Source organism: Triturus cristatus, chromosome 10 (assembly GCF_964204655.1).
Source record: "Triturus cristatus chromosome 10, aTriCri1.1, whole genome shotgun sequence".
Taxonomy (NCBI): domain Eukaryota; kingdom Metazoa; phylum Chordata; class Amphibia; order Caudata; family Salamandridae; genus Triturus; species Triturus cristatus.
In genome coordinates, this window is record NC_140593.1 from 880,518,007 (window position 1) to 880,532,680 (window position 14,674).

The 14,674-nt window shown below is 43.8% G+C and overlaps 1 protein-coding gene across 6 annotated transcripts in view; it reads right to left on the minus strand.

Annotated features, from left to right (window-relative positions):
• The window catches only part of NBEAL2 (neurobeachin like 2), a 737,578-nt gene that overhangs the window by 325,953 nt on the left and 396,951 nt on the right, over positions 1-14,674 (minus strand). For all 6 annotated transcript variants that reach the window (XM_085628557.1, XM_085628556.1, XM_085628554.1 and 3 more), the window contains exons 4-6: positions 6,528-6,609; positions 2,983-3,110; positions 1,302-1,384 (exon numbers count right to left, since the gene is read on the minus strand). In XM_085628557.1, coding sequence (XP_085484683.1) covers positions 1,302-1,384; positions 2,983-3,110; positions 6,528-6,609 — 293 coding nt within the window. The remainder of the gene's footprint in view (positions 1-1,301; positions 1,385-2,982; positions 3,111-6,527; positions 6,610-14,674) is intronic.

A 14,674-nucleotide genomic window follows, 5' to 3' on the forward strand; every position in this document is an offset into this window, starting at 1 on the left:
GACCACAGGTCAGAGTGCATAGTATGGATACTGTACGGTACCATGTAATGATGATGGAAGCACTAGTTAAAGATGTCTATGATATTTGCCCAGCAGTATAGTTACTGTGACCTCAGGGCGTGTCACTGAAATCCTATAATCAGTAGAGAGGGTAGCACAGGGCAACAGGCTAGCAAATAGAGTCTCATATCAGTGAAGACACTGCACTGAAACTGAACCTTCTTAATGATCATGAAAACTACTTTTCTTGACAAAAGATGAACTTGAAACCATCAAACCACAAGAGCCACCCCACACTGCACCTTGGACATCAATCGCCAAAATTCCAGGGGTAGCAGAAGCGACTTCACATGCCCCTTGGCCTTTAATTTCACTCACACATACATATGCTTATACTTACACACGCATTCACATACACACACACATACACACACTTTGCCTGCACATGCTCACACATTCACAAACTTTCTTACATAAAAACACTCAAAACTGCAAGCAACATACAAACATTTAAAATGTTTTTTTTTACTTACCTCAGCTGCCAGGGAAAGTCATAATCCATCTATTTGTACTCCATTTTTAATTAAACTAATAGTGAATAATATAATCTTATTCAATATTAATATAATAAAGAAATTGACAAAAACTGAGGAGAGTGAGGCCCCCAGCGACGTCCATAAGGACGAGCTGCTTCTGTTCCTGCCACTGATTTTGCCACTGCTGACGCTAGGGGTCGCAAATGCAGTGCCAGGGGTCACAAGGGGTATGCCAGCGACCCCTGACGACCTCGAAATGACGTCCATGCACTGCACTGATCAAATAGTGTATCATTCAAGTCCAACCTTCTGACACAAGGCTTTGGAGGGTTTTCAATCCGAAAAAATGGTTTAAATCTTGGCAAACCATTCATTTTGCATTATAGGTTACCAAATATATTTTCTAAAAAGCCATAGATTTTACAGGCAGTTATAGAAGACAAAATGTTTGGAAACATTGGGGTTTGGCACACTACCCAGGAGCAGAAACTTACCATAGCAGCAAATCATAGATGGACCTATACGACAAGTATGCTGATCATGCTTGTGACTGTTTTCCAGGCCAAGTGGGCTGAAGATCCATCTACCCAACGAGCCCTGAAGGAAGCTCACTGTGCAGCCATCAGACCCAGAAATGAACTTTCATTTCAAAGGCATCTGTATGCTGGAAAATGTCAGGTTCACTAAAAATGCACTGCGCTTAGCTTTCAGGGGTCTTCTGCAAAAGGCAGACGTACAATATTTCGGTTTTAGTTTCATGCTTACCTTGGAAGTAAGTGCTAAATTGTTTTGGAAGAATGGCTGGTACAAACTTGTATTTGTTCCTCTCTTTCATGCTCACAACTTCCCTGGAAACATAAAAAGACACAGTGCTATGTGTTAGGAGCAGGAAGTGCAAGACGAACTGTGACTATCAAGGAACAGCATCACCGCTGCACCCATGACCAACAATGTAAATGTAAATGTGGGTGTACTTGTAAAGCGCACTGTGACGCCATGGAGTATCCTGGCGCTGAAGACCGCTGGGGAACCCATCCTGGTTTTCCCTGTGAGATGGTCCCTTTCTGGGTATCTCCAAGGTGAAACCAGGCATCGCCGGCGTCTGTGGGGGGCCATTGTAGAGATGAGGCAAGCTTAATGCCCAGAGTTGCCGAGTGTGTTCCTGGTTAGAGTGGGTACCGAGGCGAGAATTATCGAGTCCGTTTTGACCCTGGTCCACGACCCTGCCGCATCAGGAATTGAACCCTGGTCCCTGGCCGATTCTCTGCTTACAGGTCGGCCGCCTCTAACCAGTGAGCCACATCTCTCCACAATGGGCCCTATGGACAACACCAAAGTAGTGCATTGAGCCAGGGATAGTCCGTTCACCCACAGTTATCTTCAAAGATCAGCCTTTTGAGATGTATGAGATGAAAAAAGATCTCTCATCAATTCTATATGATTCAGGTGGAAATAACAGACCTCCCAGCAGGAAGTACCTCTCATGGACAAAATGCACATGCTACAAATGTGAACTTTCCCCGCCTGCCGGTCTTCCCCCATCCCAGGTGTTCCCTCTTTTCCATATTCAGCTAACAGATGATCCACTGAGTCTCTAGCAACCATTGGAGTGGGGATACAGGCCTTTTTTAGAATCTTTCCCTCCGGAAAGTACCAACAAAGTGTCATGGTCAGAAATTCTCTGGTACGATAACTGATGGGGTGGAAGCCGTTTAAGGGTCACCAGAGAATGAAGCCATGGACCGACACTTCCATTTGTAAATGATATATCTGCCACTCAATGCTTAGGTAAAATGTCCAAGCAGTTGATTAACTTAATAATTGTTTTATGATTCTCAAGTGATTGTAGCAGAGTCAAGGTGCGTGTCATGCCACTTCTTTGGACATCGGTTTAGTTCAGGGTCATGTGATGTCAAGGGGGTAAAAGGGTGTGCAGTGTCACTACCACTACAACCGTGCTTTGTTCAGATGAAACCAACAGTTCTGGGCATTTTGACAAATTTTCAAAAAGAATGAGGTGGGTCATGTTGTTAGACATGCAACCCCCAAATTCAGAAAGAAGGATAATTGTGCTAGAAAAATGTGGGTTCCTTTTAATAATAATAATAATAGCGTTACTTGGTATAGCGCAAACAGCTAGCTCAAACAGAGGCGTTTTGAAGATGACTGTAGTACAGTGAAATATGTCTATTTTTTCTCTTTTTAGTGATGATGTCAAAGGCTGCACTGCACAATGCTCTGACATTAGATTTTTTTCTGAATCTAGTTACACTATGGACAACCAAAGGTGGACAGGTTGTGTAATCTTGTTCTGTTCCAGTTCTCTCCACTCAGCATCTATACTGAGGACCGTGCCCACATCCTAACATTCACAGAAACAGCTGGAAGTGATTCAGTCCACAGTGTGTGCTATATAACAAAAAAAACACCAATTTCACTGACTTACCCAGTGAGCTGCCTTCTCCAAGTCTGGTAGGGATCAAACAGGCACTCGCACAGGTGCAATGCATAGATGGCGATGTTCTCAAACTGAGACAATGGCGGGAAGCCCTCTTCATGGCTGTGGTCTTTCAACTACCGTATAGAATAAAAAGAATTAGGACTGTCACATACACTGCAATGTACCTCCGAAAACACGACTATGCACCCCTTCCTGTTTTAAGCTTAAAAGTGACCAGCTGCATGCATCTGTATAAATCCTTCTTCCACTACAAACTATGTGCGACTTTGTACATCAACATACTGAAATCTCTTTGTAAAACAGGATTGCTGAGAGTACTTTGAAGGGAACACAGGAACGAGAAGAACTGTTGTATTGGGTTACTTGCTATCGCGTCCATTTTTCTTAGGTGTATCCCTTTCTTGGTTCATGTTACCTGTTTCTTCTCTGGTTCTCAAGATCTTGTGCCTATTGCCTCATCCCACTCGTGCCTCTTGAGCAGGGTTTCAGATTTTGTTGGCACCGGAGCACAAGCTGAGGGGTTGGTCAAGGCACTGAAGTATTTTGAGAACAGACAATTCGACTACAGTTTCTGGTCTCCTGACTTCGCAACAAGACCCAAATTCTCATTCCATGTTCCCCACTTGACCACATTTTTAAATTGGCAATATTAAGCACCGTACATAAGAAAACCGGGAATTTAGTTCTATCCTTTGTAGTTCCATCACATTATAAAACTAGAGTCGTCATTTCTAAAAGCATGGTAAGACATCTGCAAAACCGAGTAAACTTTTGGTGTTCACATGATACTTGCTAACTGTCATTTTCTTAAATTTACAAACCAAAAATTAAGAAATTAGGGATAAAGTCTCCCCTGCCGTTCATTATAAGGATGCTGCAAGTCACTGTGGAGTTCCACAACCATATAGGGGAGGAAGGAACCCGAAGGCTGAGTCCTCATAACGTTATGGAGCTCTGAGGTGGACACCTCAGAGTTTGTTACCCAGGAGAGAAAGGCAGTATCCTAGACTGGAAGTACATCCTGCGATTCGAGCTGTAAATTGCCAAGTGTCTTTGAAGTAAGCGCTTGGATGTTGCTGAATGCTGGGGACCGGCAGCCTCTGTTAGAGATTCCTAATCTGGTGCCTTGGTTCTCAAGTGTTGGGCACTGCCATCCACCCACGTGCTTAGGTCACAAACACAAAAGTAGATACACAGAATATATTTCCCCCTCATGGATTAGCAAGATTCTCCACAGCAATCTGGCCCATGTCCCCTCCCTTTTCTGTCTCCTTTCCATACTTGGGCACCACCAACAAACAATGCCAGGAGGTAAAGTTGAGGCAGCGGGGAGGTAGTCTTTCACGGGTAAGGAACCATGCCACGTCCCTGTTCTGATAGGATATGAAGCTGCAAAAGCTAGATAATAAAGGCACCCGCTGAACAGTGAGTTTTGTGAGAAGCAGTAAACGCAGCCACCATGACAGTGAGCTTATGTCTTGGAAACCACGCATAACAAAGAAAGCTTGAGGGAGACCCTAAACTAGTCAGGAATATATGAGGTTTCGTCATCTAAAACAGCCCCTTTGTGTAATGTAGAACAGAAACCACTACTTCAACTTTAGTTTTCAGAGTAACAGACTCTTGCTCTGTTGGATAAAGCTTTGTTACTGTGGCAACCAGATTATGTTTCTGTTCTTTAAACCTGGTAGGGGCCCTCCTCAGAGGGAAATTACTACTTACGAGGTAGTGTAGTGTTGTTGACGGGGTATTGTGTACACAATGGATCCTTCTTATTACACCCAAGCCACTTAAGTATGTCATGCTGCAAGTCACAGTCCCCAGAAAAATCCCCACCTCGAAGTGTGGGCACAATTTATGAAATCAATAAAGAGAATGAATCCAACATTTTAATCCAAAACCTTAAACTTCAGAACCAAAACAACTAATGTAGCGATTGAAAGCCCCAAGCAGAGGCTGGACTTCAAAACTTAAGGATAACTGCAACTTAAACTTGGTTTATCTTATTTTTATTGCAACACCTCCAAGTAAGAGATGTCAAACTGTTAAAGTCTGCAGCTTAGCTAAAGCTGTGTTTTTTCTTTGGAATCTGGGATCGGTATTTTCATTTTCCTCAATATAAGTGAGGGGATAATTTACCACAATACAAAACGGTGTGAGCTTAAAAGTCACAACAGAAAGCTTACCAACTCGCACGGCTCTAGAAGGGTTTTTTGGGCATGGGTGGGAGGGGCTGGTGATGGAAGGGGGCAGAAGTGCCTAGCAGGCAACTATCAGCATGACGCTCTAACCCCTCCAAGGGCCCGCCCCCTCCACACACAGTGTTTGTTCTTAAGTTGCAGATCTGAAATAGGCTGATGACTCACATCTATCTGAACTGACGTAACCAACAAACAGGACTCATTTACAGCCTGTTCAATGTGCTACAGGGTCATGAAGAAAAGTTCAAGATAGGCCACGCAGATGGGTGTTGCCATTACTCTCCAGGGGAGACTTTTGGGATTAAGGCAGGGCATTAGGAAACAGGGCGGGGCTTCTGGAAACATGACAGGCCTACGGGAGAAAAGACCATTGTCTTTGTGCTCTGATTGGATAGGACAGATGTATAGGGAATGATCTCGGTCTCTGACGTCAGACCAGAGTTCGGAAACAGTCTATTTCTATGTGAAGTCTAGAGACCGCTTAAGTTGTCTTGCTAGCCTCGTGTTTTTACACCAATTAATACATAGAAAAAACATGCATGTATCCATACAGAAAGTGGCTTTAGACCAGCTCTCTTCATCCATTGGTCAACTGTTAGTCTCAATTTGCTTCTGCCCATCAAAGCAAAAAGCATGGGGTAGTGGCCAGCCCACTTCAGCCATTTTGGCCTGGGAGTGACACCACAGGGCCTGATCACATGCACATATCCGTGTAAAAGAAAGTGCACTTCAGTGCAAGGGGCTAGTAAGTCAATAGTTTACTTTCCAATGTTTTATTCCTTTCCATTATTTATCATTTTATTAGTCATCCTTGTGTATTTAAACTGCGTTTAAGTGAGTTACAGTAATTTAATTTCTTGCATTAATAAAAATCATATTTTCCTGTGATGTGCATTAAAACTAAAAGGATTTCTATGGCTAGTTGCACCCGCACAGTCCTATTAAAATGTTATACAATGGTCATTTTATTTTAACATATTAATTTCAGGAATATAGGCGCCACAGTTAGTCAGATACAGGCTCTGTTTTTTCCTTTCATTTTATTTTTGCGGTATTTGCTTGAAATAAAAGAATTAACCATTGCACCAGTTTGCCCAGGCCAGACCCACTGGCCTTGTCGATGCTTGATTCATTCTCTGAAGAGGAAGGTGCACAGCTGAACAAAATGAGGCAGGACCATCTCACACTCTTCCCACAATCCACTTCACTTCCAAATGACAGTCTACACCACCATTTCAAGCATGCAGTGGTTCCTCCCAGCTCCCAAACTCAGCGATGCTCAAACTGTGAGAGTCTGAAAGGGGGTTTGGGTAACTCCCCAATACTCACCCTGGATGTAGAAGCCGAGAGCACGTTAATAACTTCAAAAATGAAAAACGGCGTGCGGTCTCCCTCCACGTTCTCCAAATTTCTGTTAAAGAAAGAAAGAAAAAGTATTCAGGGGTCTGCTGGCCTGGAAGAGACTTCAAGCTCCCATGCAGGGCCTGTGTATGAATCCCACACCCTGATGTCCTGTAGCAGTGTTGACTGCCAGAGAGGAGAAAGAGCAGTTTCGAGAACTAAACCTAATAATTCTGGACAGCTACCCACACTCAAGATGGGGAGGTTATTAAAAATAATAACAAAGCAAATTAGAGAATAAAATAAAGCCTGCGAAAAATAACAGCAATGCACAATTACGCATGAGTGTGCCTGGAAATAGCTACTCGCCTGTTACACCTAGATTTATGAAAAAAAACGCCTGTTATTTAAGAGACAATTCAGCTTTGGTTGTGCATGTGATAAATGGAATTTCAACATTCCCTGTACTTCCATTTTTTTTTTATTTTTTTTTATTGTTGTTACTATTAGCGATCTTATTATTAACATTCTAACAATCAATATTAAGGCAGAAGGAACACGCGCATGCGTACCAGAGCACGCCATGCAGATCCTTCAAGACCACGTCTTAGGAAACAAAAGGGGTCATGAAATGTTTTATGCCTGAACAAGCCACTTAGGCATCGGAAAGATCATTTGCAGCTGGCTACCTGGATAACCAGGAGGAGTGATGTCTTCCATCCGGTGTACAAGAGTTCTGGCTTTAAAAGTCGTTGATTGGAGTTTTCAGAAGCGATTCTTTCTTCTTCTGAGCTACCCCATCAAAAACTGGGCTCAGTTTACAACAAAAAACTATCAATTTTACTTGTTAGGTCACTCACACCACATTCTCCCATGCAAAATGATCAAGTCTTTTTTTCTTAACATCTAATTTTCTGGTCAACCGGACAGGCGTGTGGATGTGATGAAAGTGAGATACTGAGCTGGCACAACATGCCCCTAGGACAACAGAGACAGAGGTTTCTAGGGCGATCATGATTAGTGGGGTGAAAAATAAGGTGTTAGGCTAGTGTGGAACAATTCCAATCAGACTTCACTGAGGCGTGGAGGCCTCCGCTGCCAGTCTTTAGCCAGCCATGTTTAAAGGAATGTAAACAAGCTATTGGAAGGCAGGATATGCGATGTATGTCTTTGGGGTAGCTGAACAGGAGATTTAGATCTAGATGACGATGTGGGATAGGAAAATACTCCCTTTGTAATTCATGGCATCCTCTCCGGCAACTAAAACTAAACAGCAGCCTTGAAGTAATAAGTTAATGGAAACCAAACCAACACACACTTGAAAAGTACCAGTCATAAACTAGATAATGGGAGTTAGGTCAGGATTACACAGGAACATACGCAAGAGATCTGGTGGTCCTTTGCTGTATACATTTTTTTCTATATCTCCATTGGGAAAGGGTTGCACCATGCTTAGCGGGGGTGGTGTAGTCGCAGCTTTTGGAATGCTGAGTAGACATCACACCCTGGTATGACCTGATTACATGACTACTTCATTTCATCTGGTGGATAAATATCCCTTGCAGAACCTCAGATCATTCTCACAGTGCTTCTCGACGTGCCTAATCTACTCAACTCTCAGAATGTTCTACGTCCTAGTCTAAAGGAAACACTTCCAAGTGAAAAGTAGTTCTACACATATAACTTAGCAGAGGCGTAGTGGGCACGGTGATTGTATTTCATTTCAATTTTTCTCCATTTTTCATCTTGAAATCTTGGTCCAGTACATTTGAACTGTTCTTAGGTCTGCCTACCTACCAGGAGACTTCAAGGGACGGGTGTGACCTGCATGTAACGCTGTAATCAACTGTGGGAAGATTGCATGATCTACCAGTAACCAATGGCCTGTGTAGCTATCAGTCAGATGTACCCGCCCAATCCACTTGTGTTCCAAGCAATTAAAGGCATTAAGAAGGGAATAAGATCACCCTGATTTCTGTTCCCTCGAGTACCAACCAGTTATCTTCTTTGCCTTCATCACTCTGTCTCATCATCCTGTCGCTTACGCACATTAATTTACTTCTACGGAAAATTGAACATTTCAAATTCAAATTCCATCTAGTTGTTGGAGTTCAGTTTTAAAAAAAATCAAGTTGACAATTCCTAACACCAGTTCCCTGGAAGGGGAAAATATTTTGGGAAAAATATTAAAAAGTGTATTGTCAAAAAGGGCTTCAGATTTTCGTTTTTAATGAAAGGCTGGTCAAAGTAGCCTTTTTAGGTCTCGCCTGAGCCAGCGCATGCGCTGAACTGGCGAGACATTTAGTGAGTGGGCTTTAAAAAGCTGACCACAGCTTTTTGTCTGGCATAGAGTGTGCGGTTACGCGCACAGGCACGAGCAGAGGCGCCATCTGGCTTTCCTCTCTCGTCATGGTGCACGCACATCGCACACCACTCGCCAGACGTGGCGCTGCAGCTGCTTTCACTTTTGCCGTAGCGCAAGCGCGCTCCACTCGCGTGTTTTTGTTTTTAAATTTCTGTTTAGCGCGCGCACACAACTCCCGGGCTTGTTCCTCTGTGCTCACTGCGTGAATACTCGAGCCTTTCAGAACAGAACGATCAAGGCGTCTTTTTCCCCTCACAAGTGGGCCACGGACTTGGGAAAGCCCTGCAAGCAGCCATGCAGATGCATAGCTGTTTAATTCATCAACAACAGAGGGCCTGTACACGGAATCTGCAGTCACCCAAACTCCCTCCCGATGCTGCTGTAGAAAACGGGGCTTTCAGCGTTTGCTGCGCACACGGTTAAACTTCTTGGCAAAGTGTTCAGTAGCAGAATGCTCTAAACCCTGCCTTCTCTTCTACTCACTTCACCTCTCTCCTCGGTTTTCCAGTTTCTCTGTCTCTTCAGAAAGTGTCTTTCTTTTTTTCCTCAGTCCCTCCAGGCTCTCTCGTCCCACTGAGATCCCTCTGTGTGTCTTCTGAGTTCCTTCTCTTGCCCTTCCTCAATTTCTTCCCTATACCTCTCCTCATCCTCAAGTCTCTCCCTTCTAAGTAGCTGCGCAGTCCTCCCCACCCCTCCCCTCTCCCGCTCTCCCCTTTCCCCCTGTTCGATCGCACCGTCTCCCTCCCCTATTGTGCTTTTCAGCTCTTCCAGACTCTTTCCTCCGTGTCTGCCTGAATGTTCCCTTTTTGAACCACCATGGAATGTTCCCATGCAGCAGTCTGGGAGACAGGCAGCTCCTCCGATGCAAATGGCCCAGCTCAAGGTTTCAAATTACAACTCGGCAAAAAAGTCCAGATGTGGGCTGATTAACTGGGCCTTAGGTTGACTGGGCTCCGGAGGCTGCTCGAGACCATTTTGGAAAGCTATAAATCACCCGGAGAAACCGACGAGAACAGTTTTTAATGCAGACTCACTGCATCACTTCTTTTGGGGGGTGTTCTTTCCTCACATGTTGAGATTTCTTTTTATTCAGTTTAGGAAGCTTGATGTTGATGTAAATCCTGGGGCGATGCATAATCACTTGCACGTGAGAGTTGCATGTGGGTTAGGGGTGGGCTCAGTGGGAAACTAGTGGCATCCCTCAGTGCCAGTCCCATCTCTCTGTACCTATTGCCCCTGCCATGATCTCACCTCCTCAGCAAAAGGCTGAAGAAAGGGGCTGCACAATGTGAGACCAGAGCTTCAGCCTCAAGGCCTACGCTGGTAAACTGTGAGCCTAACCCAGCATGAACACATTTGCAGAATAAGGATTTCTTCCCGTAAAGTCAGTGCTGTTCTAAAAACGTAATGATAGGGAGTACATCGGTTCCTGAAATTGGGTGATCAGGCGTCCCGGATTTGCAGGGACAGACCCGGGTTTTCACTAGCCGTCCCTGCAGATTTCGGCAATTTTGGCTCATGTCTCAGTTTTTAGAGAGGGTCGACTGAAACCATTGAGAGGCACTTTTTGGGTGTCCTAAAGCTGTGCTAGTTAGCAGCTGTTATAAGTAAGAATTTTAATTAACAGGTATGGTGCTAGTTTTAGAAATTACATTTTAATTATTGTCTTCGTGTCACTTCTTTGTTCCTATGTTGATAAGAGCTGCCACTGTGCGCCGCTCCATTGATGTAAAATTGCAGTCCTTCTTCTATTTTTGAAAAATTTCCTGGTTTGGGTACTCAAGATCTGGTCACCCTACCTTGAAATCATTGACTGCTGCATGCCACTATCCCAGCTGAATCTTGTGAAACTTAAGAATAAGGGGCTGAGTGGGCGGGATTTTTACCCAGTTGTGTTCTGACCCGATGTGCTGTGCCTCACTCCGGTCCTGATGTCACCGTGGCCACTCCAAAGTGGGAGCACAGGTCGCGGACTGCCCTTAAGAGCCAGGTGTCATTGGGGCACTTAGACCGGAAGTGACAGGCACGTCAATCGCTTTTTAGGATTCCTCACACCCGCCATGCGACTTGCGAGACGAGGACAAGGAAGTTGTGCCTGTGCTGCCACATCCTGCTGCCTCAGGCCAAAGGATCACGGAAGCAGGAAAGGGGCAAGGGTCGCTGTGGGTGGCTAGCGCCACACACCCCTACTTGATGCCCTTGAGCACAGGTCATTGGCGTCATCCCTACCAGCCTCTAGCCAATCTTTCTTACAAGAAGCAACAGTGAAGCGTTCATTATATTTTAAGACCTTTTTAAACGGAGGGCAAACAGTTTTGGAAATGTGGAGGTAAGTGTCATCTTTGCCTTCTGCTAAGCAAAACAAGTTGAACAACAACCTTTCTTCTCACCTTCCATTGGAAGTCAAACTCAAAAACCTATGAGAAATAGAAACGGAGCAGATTCAACAGTCAGAAAAAAGCTCCCACGTACTCCTTGAGCATCATACTAGGGATGTGCCAAGCAGGGACCTGACCCCAGTTTGAAGACCCCTGCCCTATGTAGATTGGAGACAGACCGTCACCCTAATACTACCCACTGTTTCAAGGGGTCGTTCTCCATGTTGCTATTTGCATTATATTATGGTGTTGTTGGTGTTGTCGTATTTAATGGTGGTAGCAGAGGTGGTGGTGTTATTGCCTCACATTTGAGTCCCAATAAAAACATTATTGGAGTAAAAAATGATTGCTTTTCTTATAAAATACATGCAAGAAAGAATTGATGATTGTTGAGTGATGATTGAGAGCATTTTTCTGAGGTATAATAGTCCTTCGTGTAAGGCAAAGCAAGATATCTATAGGATGGAGAACAATACACCAAACAGCTAATAGTGTGAGATGAGAAAGTAATATTCCTAAGGGAGGATCCAAAGCACCATTATGTATATGTTAAAGAATTGATAACAATATCTCTTGCAAACAGTTGTGCTGCCAAAACAAAACAAGCATTGGCACAGCCAATCGGTCTCGCCTTTGGGACCTTAGAAGTGTTTAGCCATGCAACAGTTGATGTTATTGCACCAAGGATATTGTGCAGCACAACTAAATACTTATAAGGTCTCAAAAGTGAGACCTATTGGCTATGCCAATGCTTGTTTCCTTTTCCACTGACTAAGAGAGGGCCAATGGGTGACACAGAAGAGCTGCTGCGGCTCTGTTCTCCCATTTTGAAGGTAACATCATTGTTTTAAATAAACAAACCAAGCATGATAAAGCACACAAAAAAACGTCCAAGGAGCTCGTTGGTGGCTTTTCTTCAACAAGCATTGACAATACCCATACGTAAGGTTTTTGTACATTTCAAAGGCAAGACTGTGGTCCAAAAGGAGTTAATCAGCATTGTTCAGTGGTTACTTACTGCGAGAGAACATCATTAAACTGTACCTTTCAATTTAAAGAAAGAAAAAAAGAGCAACGGCTGAACCGTGTCGTTGCCCATCATTGGAAATGCAAGCAGTATTAATCATAATACTGCCACTTAGCAAATTAGTATGCATGGAGGACAAAGACATATAAGGATGACACGTGAAGAAGTCAACACATAATTTTTTTTAAAGAAAATACGGCGCAATGAGTGAAACACGGGGTAAGACAAAGTAAAAACAGATAAAAAAACTCCTTAGAATTAATACTATGTCGACAGTTATTTGTGGGTAAACATATCCCTATAAGTACAATAATCTGTCATACTGGACAAGCGCCGACTCAGTCACAGTTTTCTCTATTTTGAGTAACAATTCCACGCCCTAATCGGCAGGGTTGATTAGGATACCTTTATCCTGGTTTAGTAAGTGCTTCCTTCTCCATTTCGGTCAAATTAAAATCTAGGTATGGTTTGTCTCTGTTGATGTGTATCACTGGTTGGGAGGCAGTGCACTGTGCCCTTTCTGTGGCTTCCTTGCGATGGGTGCTTCGTCTGCCCCTAGAACCTGTTCACGACGTGGTTTAGCTTCTTGCACATAATTGTTTTATGATTATAAATATTTATATGCTAAACAAAGGTATACAGGTATGTAAAACCTACCCTGCCCGGGGGCCACCATTAGACGTGTTTGGCATGCACACTAATGTTAGGTGCCTTATTACTTGAAAAGCAAATTGTATATGATTGGGCCTGTGTCAATGCGTTCTTTATTCATATAATTGTGTGGTATACATGCCTCAGCCTACCCGTCTTCATGATCACCCTTTCCGAAGTCAGACACTAAGAGGTTTGAAATGTCGACTTTCCTCCTATTTTTTTTGTCTGTTTCTCTTAGGTTCAAATATATGTATTACAGGATTCACAAAGGGCAAGTTACATACTGTACCAAACAGACAGTCGAACTGACGCAGCATTGATCCCTTGAGACACAAACACATCTTAGGTTCAATAAGTAAACTATCGCCCATATACCATACGGAAACCTAAACTCCAGCCCTTAAGGACCCCACTTGGGAGGAAAGAGAATAACACAGAGACAAAGAAAAGAAGCATCCAACTATTCTTAACAAAATCAACTCTCCCTGCACCACCCTGATGTCAGAGAGCCCACCAGCCTGTTACTGCAGTAGACCCACCCCCAACAACCAAGGACTCTGCAAGCCAAACAAAAAGAACAATTCCCTCAGGCATACCAGAGTTCTCTGGTAAGTTGTTTAAAAACGCCTCACTAGATACAAGTTATGAAAATAGTTAACGCTTCTCTCCCTGCTACACCTTCAGGCACGCTTGATAATTCACCGGGGTAGCCAGGACCATCAACACCAGTTTTCATAATCTGGCTTGACAGCGCAGTTGTCGCCAGACAATTATGTGAGCATCACTAGAGAGGGACTTTGGCTCCACCCACATGTTGGGAGCTAGGAGTACATGTTTTGATGGGGCAAAAATTGTGTGCTTCCACAAAAAGTGCTTGCCCTCCAACAGCTGTGATCAGTTTGTTTATTCATCCAGCTGCCTGAACTTCCAGGGGCTCATACATGCCAGTGTAATGCTGTTAAAGTGTCTTAGATAACTAGATCATTTATGGTGTTTTTCTCTGGCAGCAGCACAGAAGGGAGGAGGGCAGTCATTAACCTACATAGATTTTTAGGTCTGGCTTGACAGTGCAACTGTCGTTTACCTTTTACCCTCCACTGATATTATTCTATGGTTCTTTACTTGCGCACAAATCCATATGTTATTTACGTGTAATGCTTCACATTACTATACAACATTTCTTTGAAGCCAGACCTAATGCCTGTTTCTTGATGGCAACAAGCTTCCTTTTCCTGGTCAATGTGCTTGTGCTGAGGTCTGGAGAGCCACCTGCGCTTCAGTAGCTGTTCTATGACATTTCTCTCCATTCCAATGACTTTAGAGAAGCCATGAGTCTACCAGCCACTGTGGAGTCATCACTTTTTTTGGGGTGGAAAGACAAACAGCTGTGCACACCCTCTGCAGTACTAGTAGGTCTGCCCACACACCAGAAGTCTCCACCAGAAGTGAACATTGTAATTGCAATGGTATATCTAGAATCCAAAGAAGGGTGCTCCTCTGGAGATTGACCATCCTTTCAATCTTCTCCATTTTTACAATCCTCGCAATAATACTGTTCATAAGATCTGTAAATCCTGTGTCCCTGTGTCCAACGCTGCAGTGTGGGCCTCCAGCCTTTGGAACTTTTGCATCGCCTGCTTCTACTATGTACACACCCTGCGCTTTGCTTTTGGGGTGCATCTAAATGGTAAAATGTTTACTTGCAGAGTGT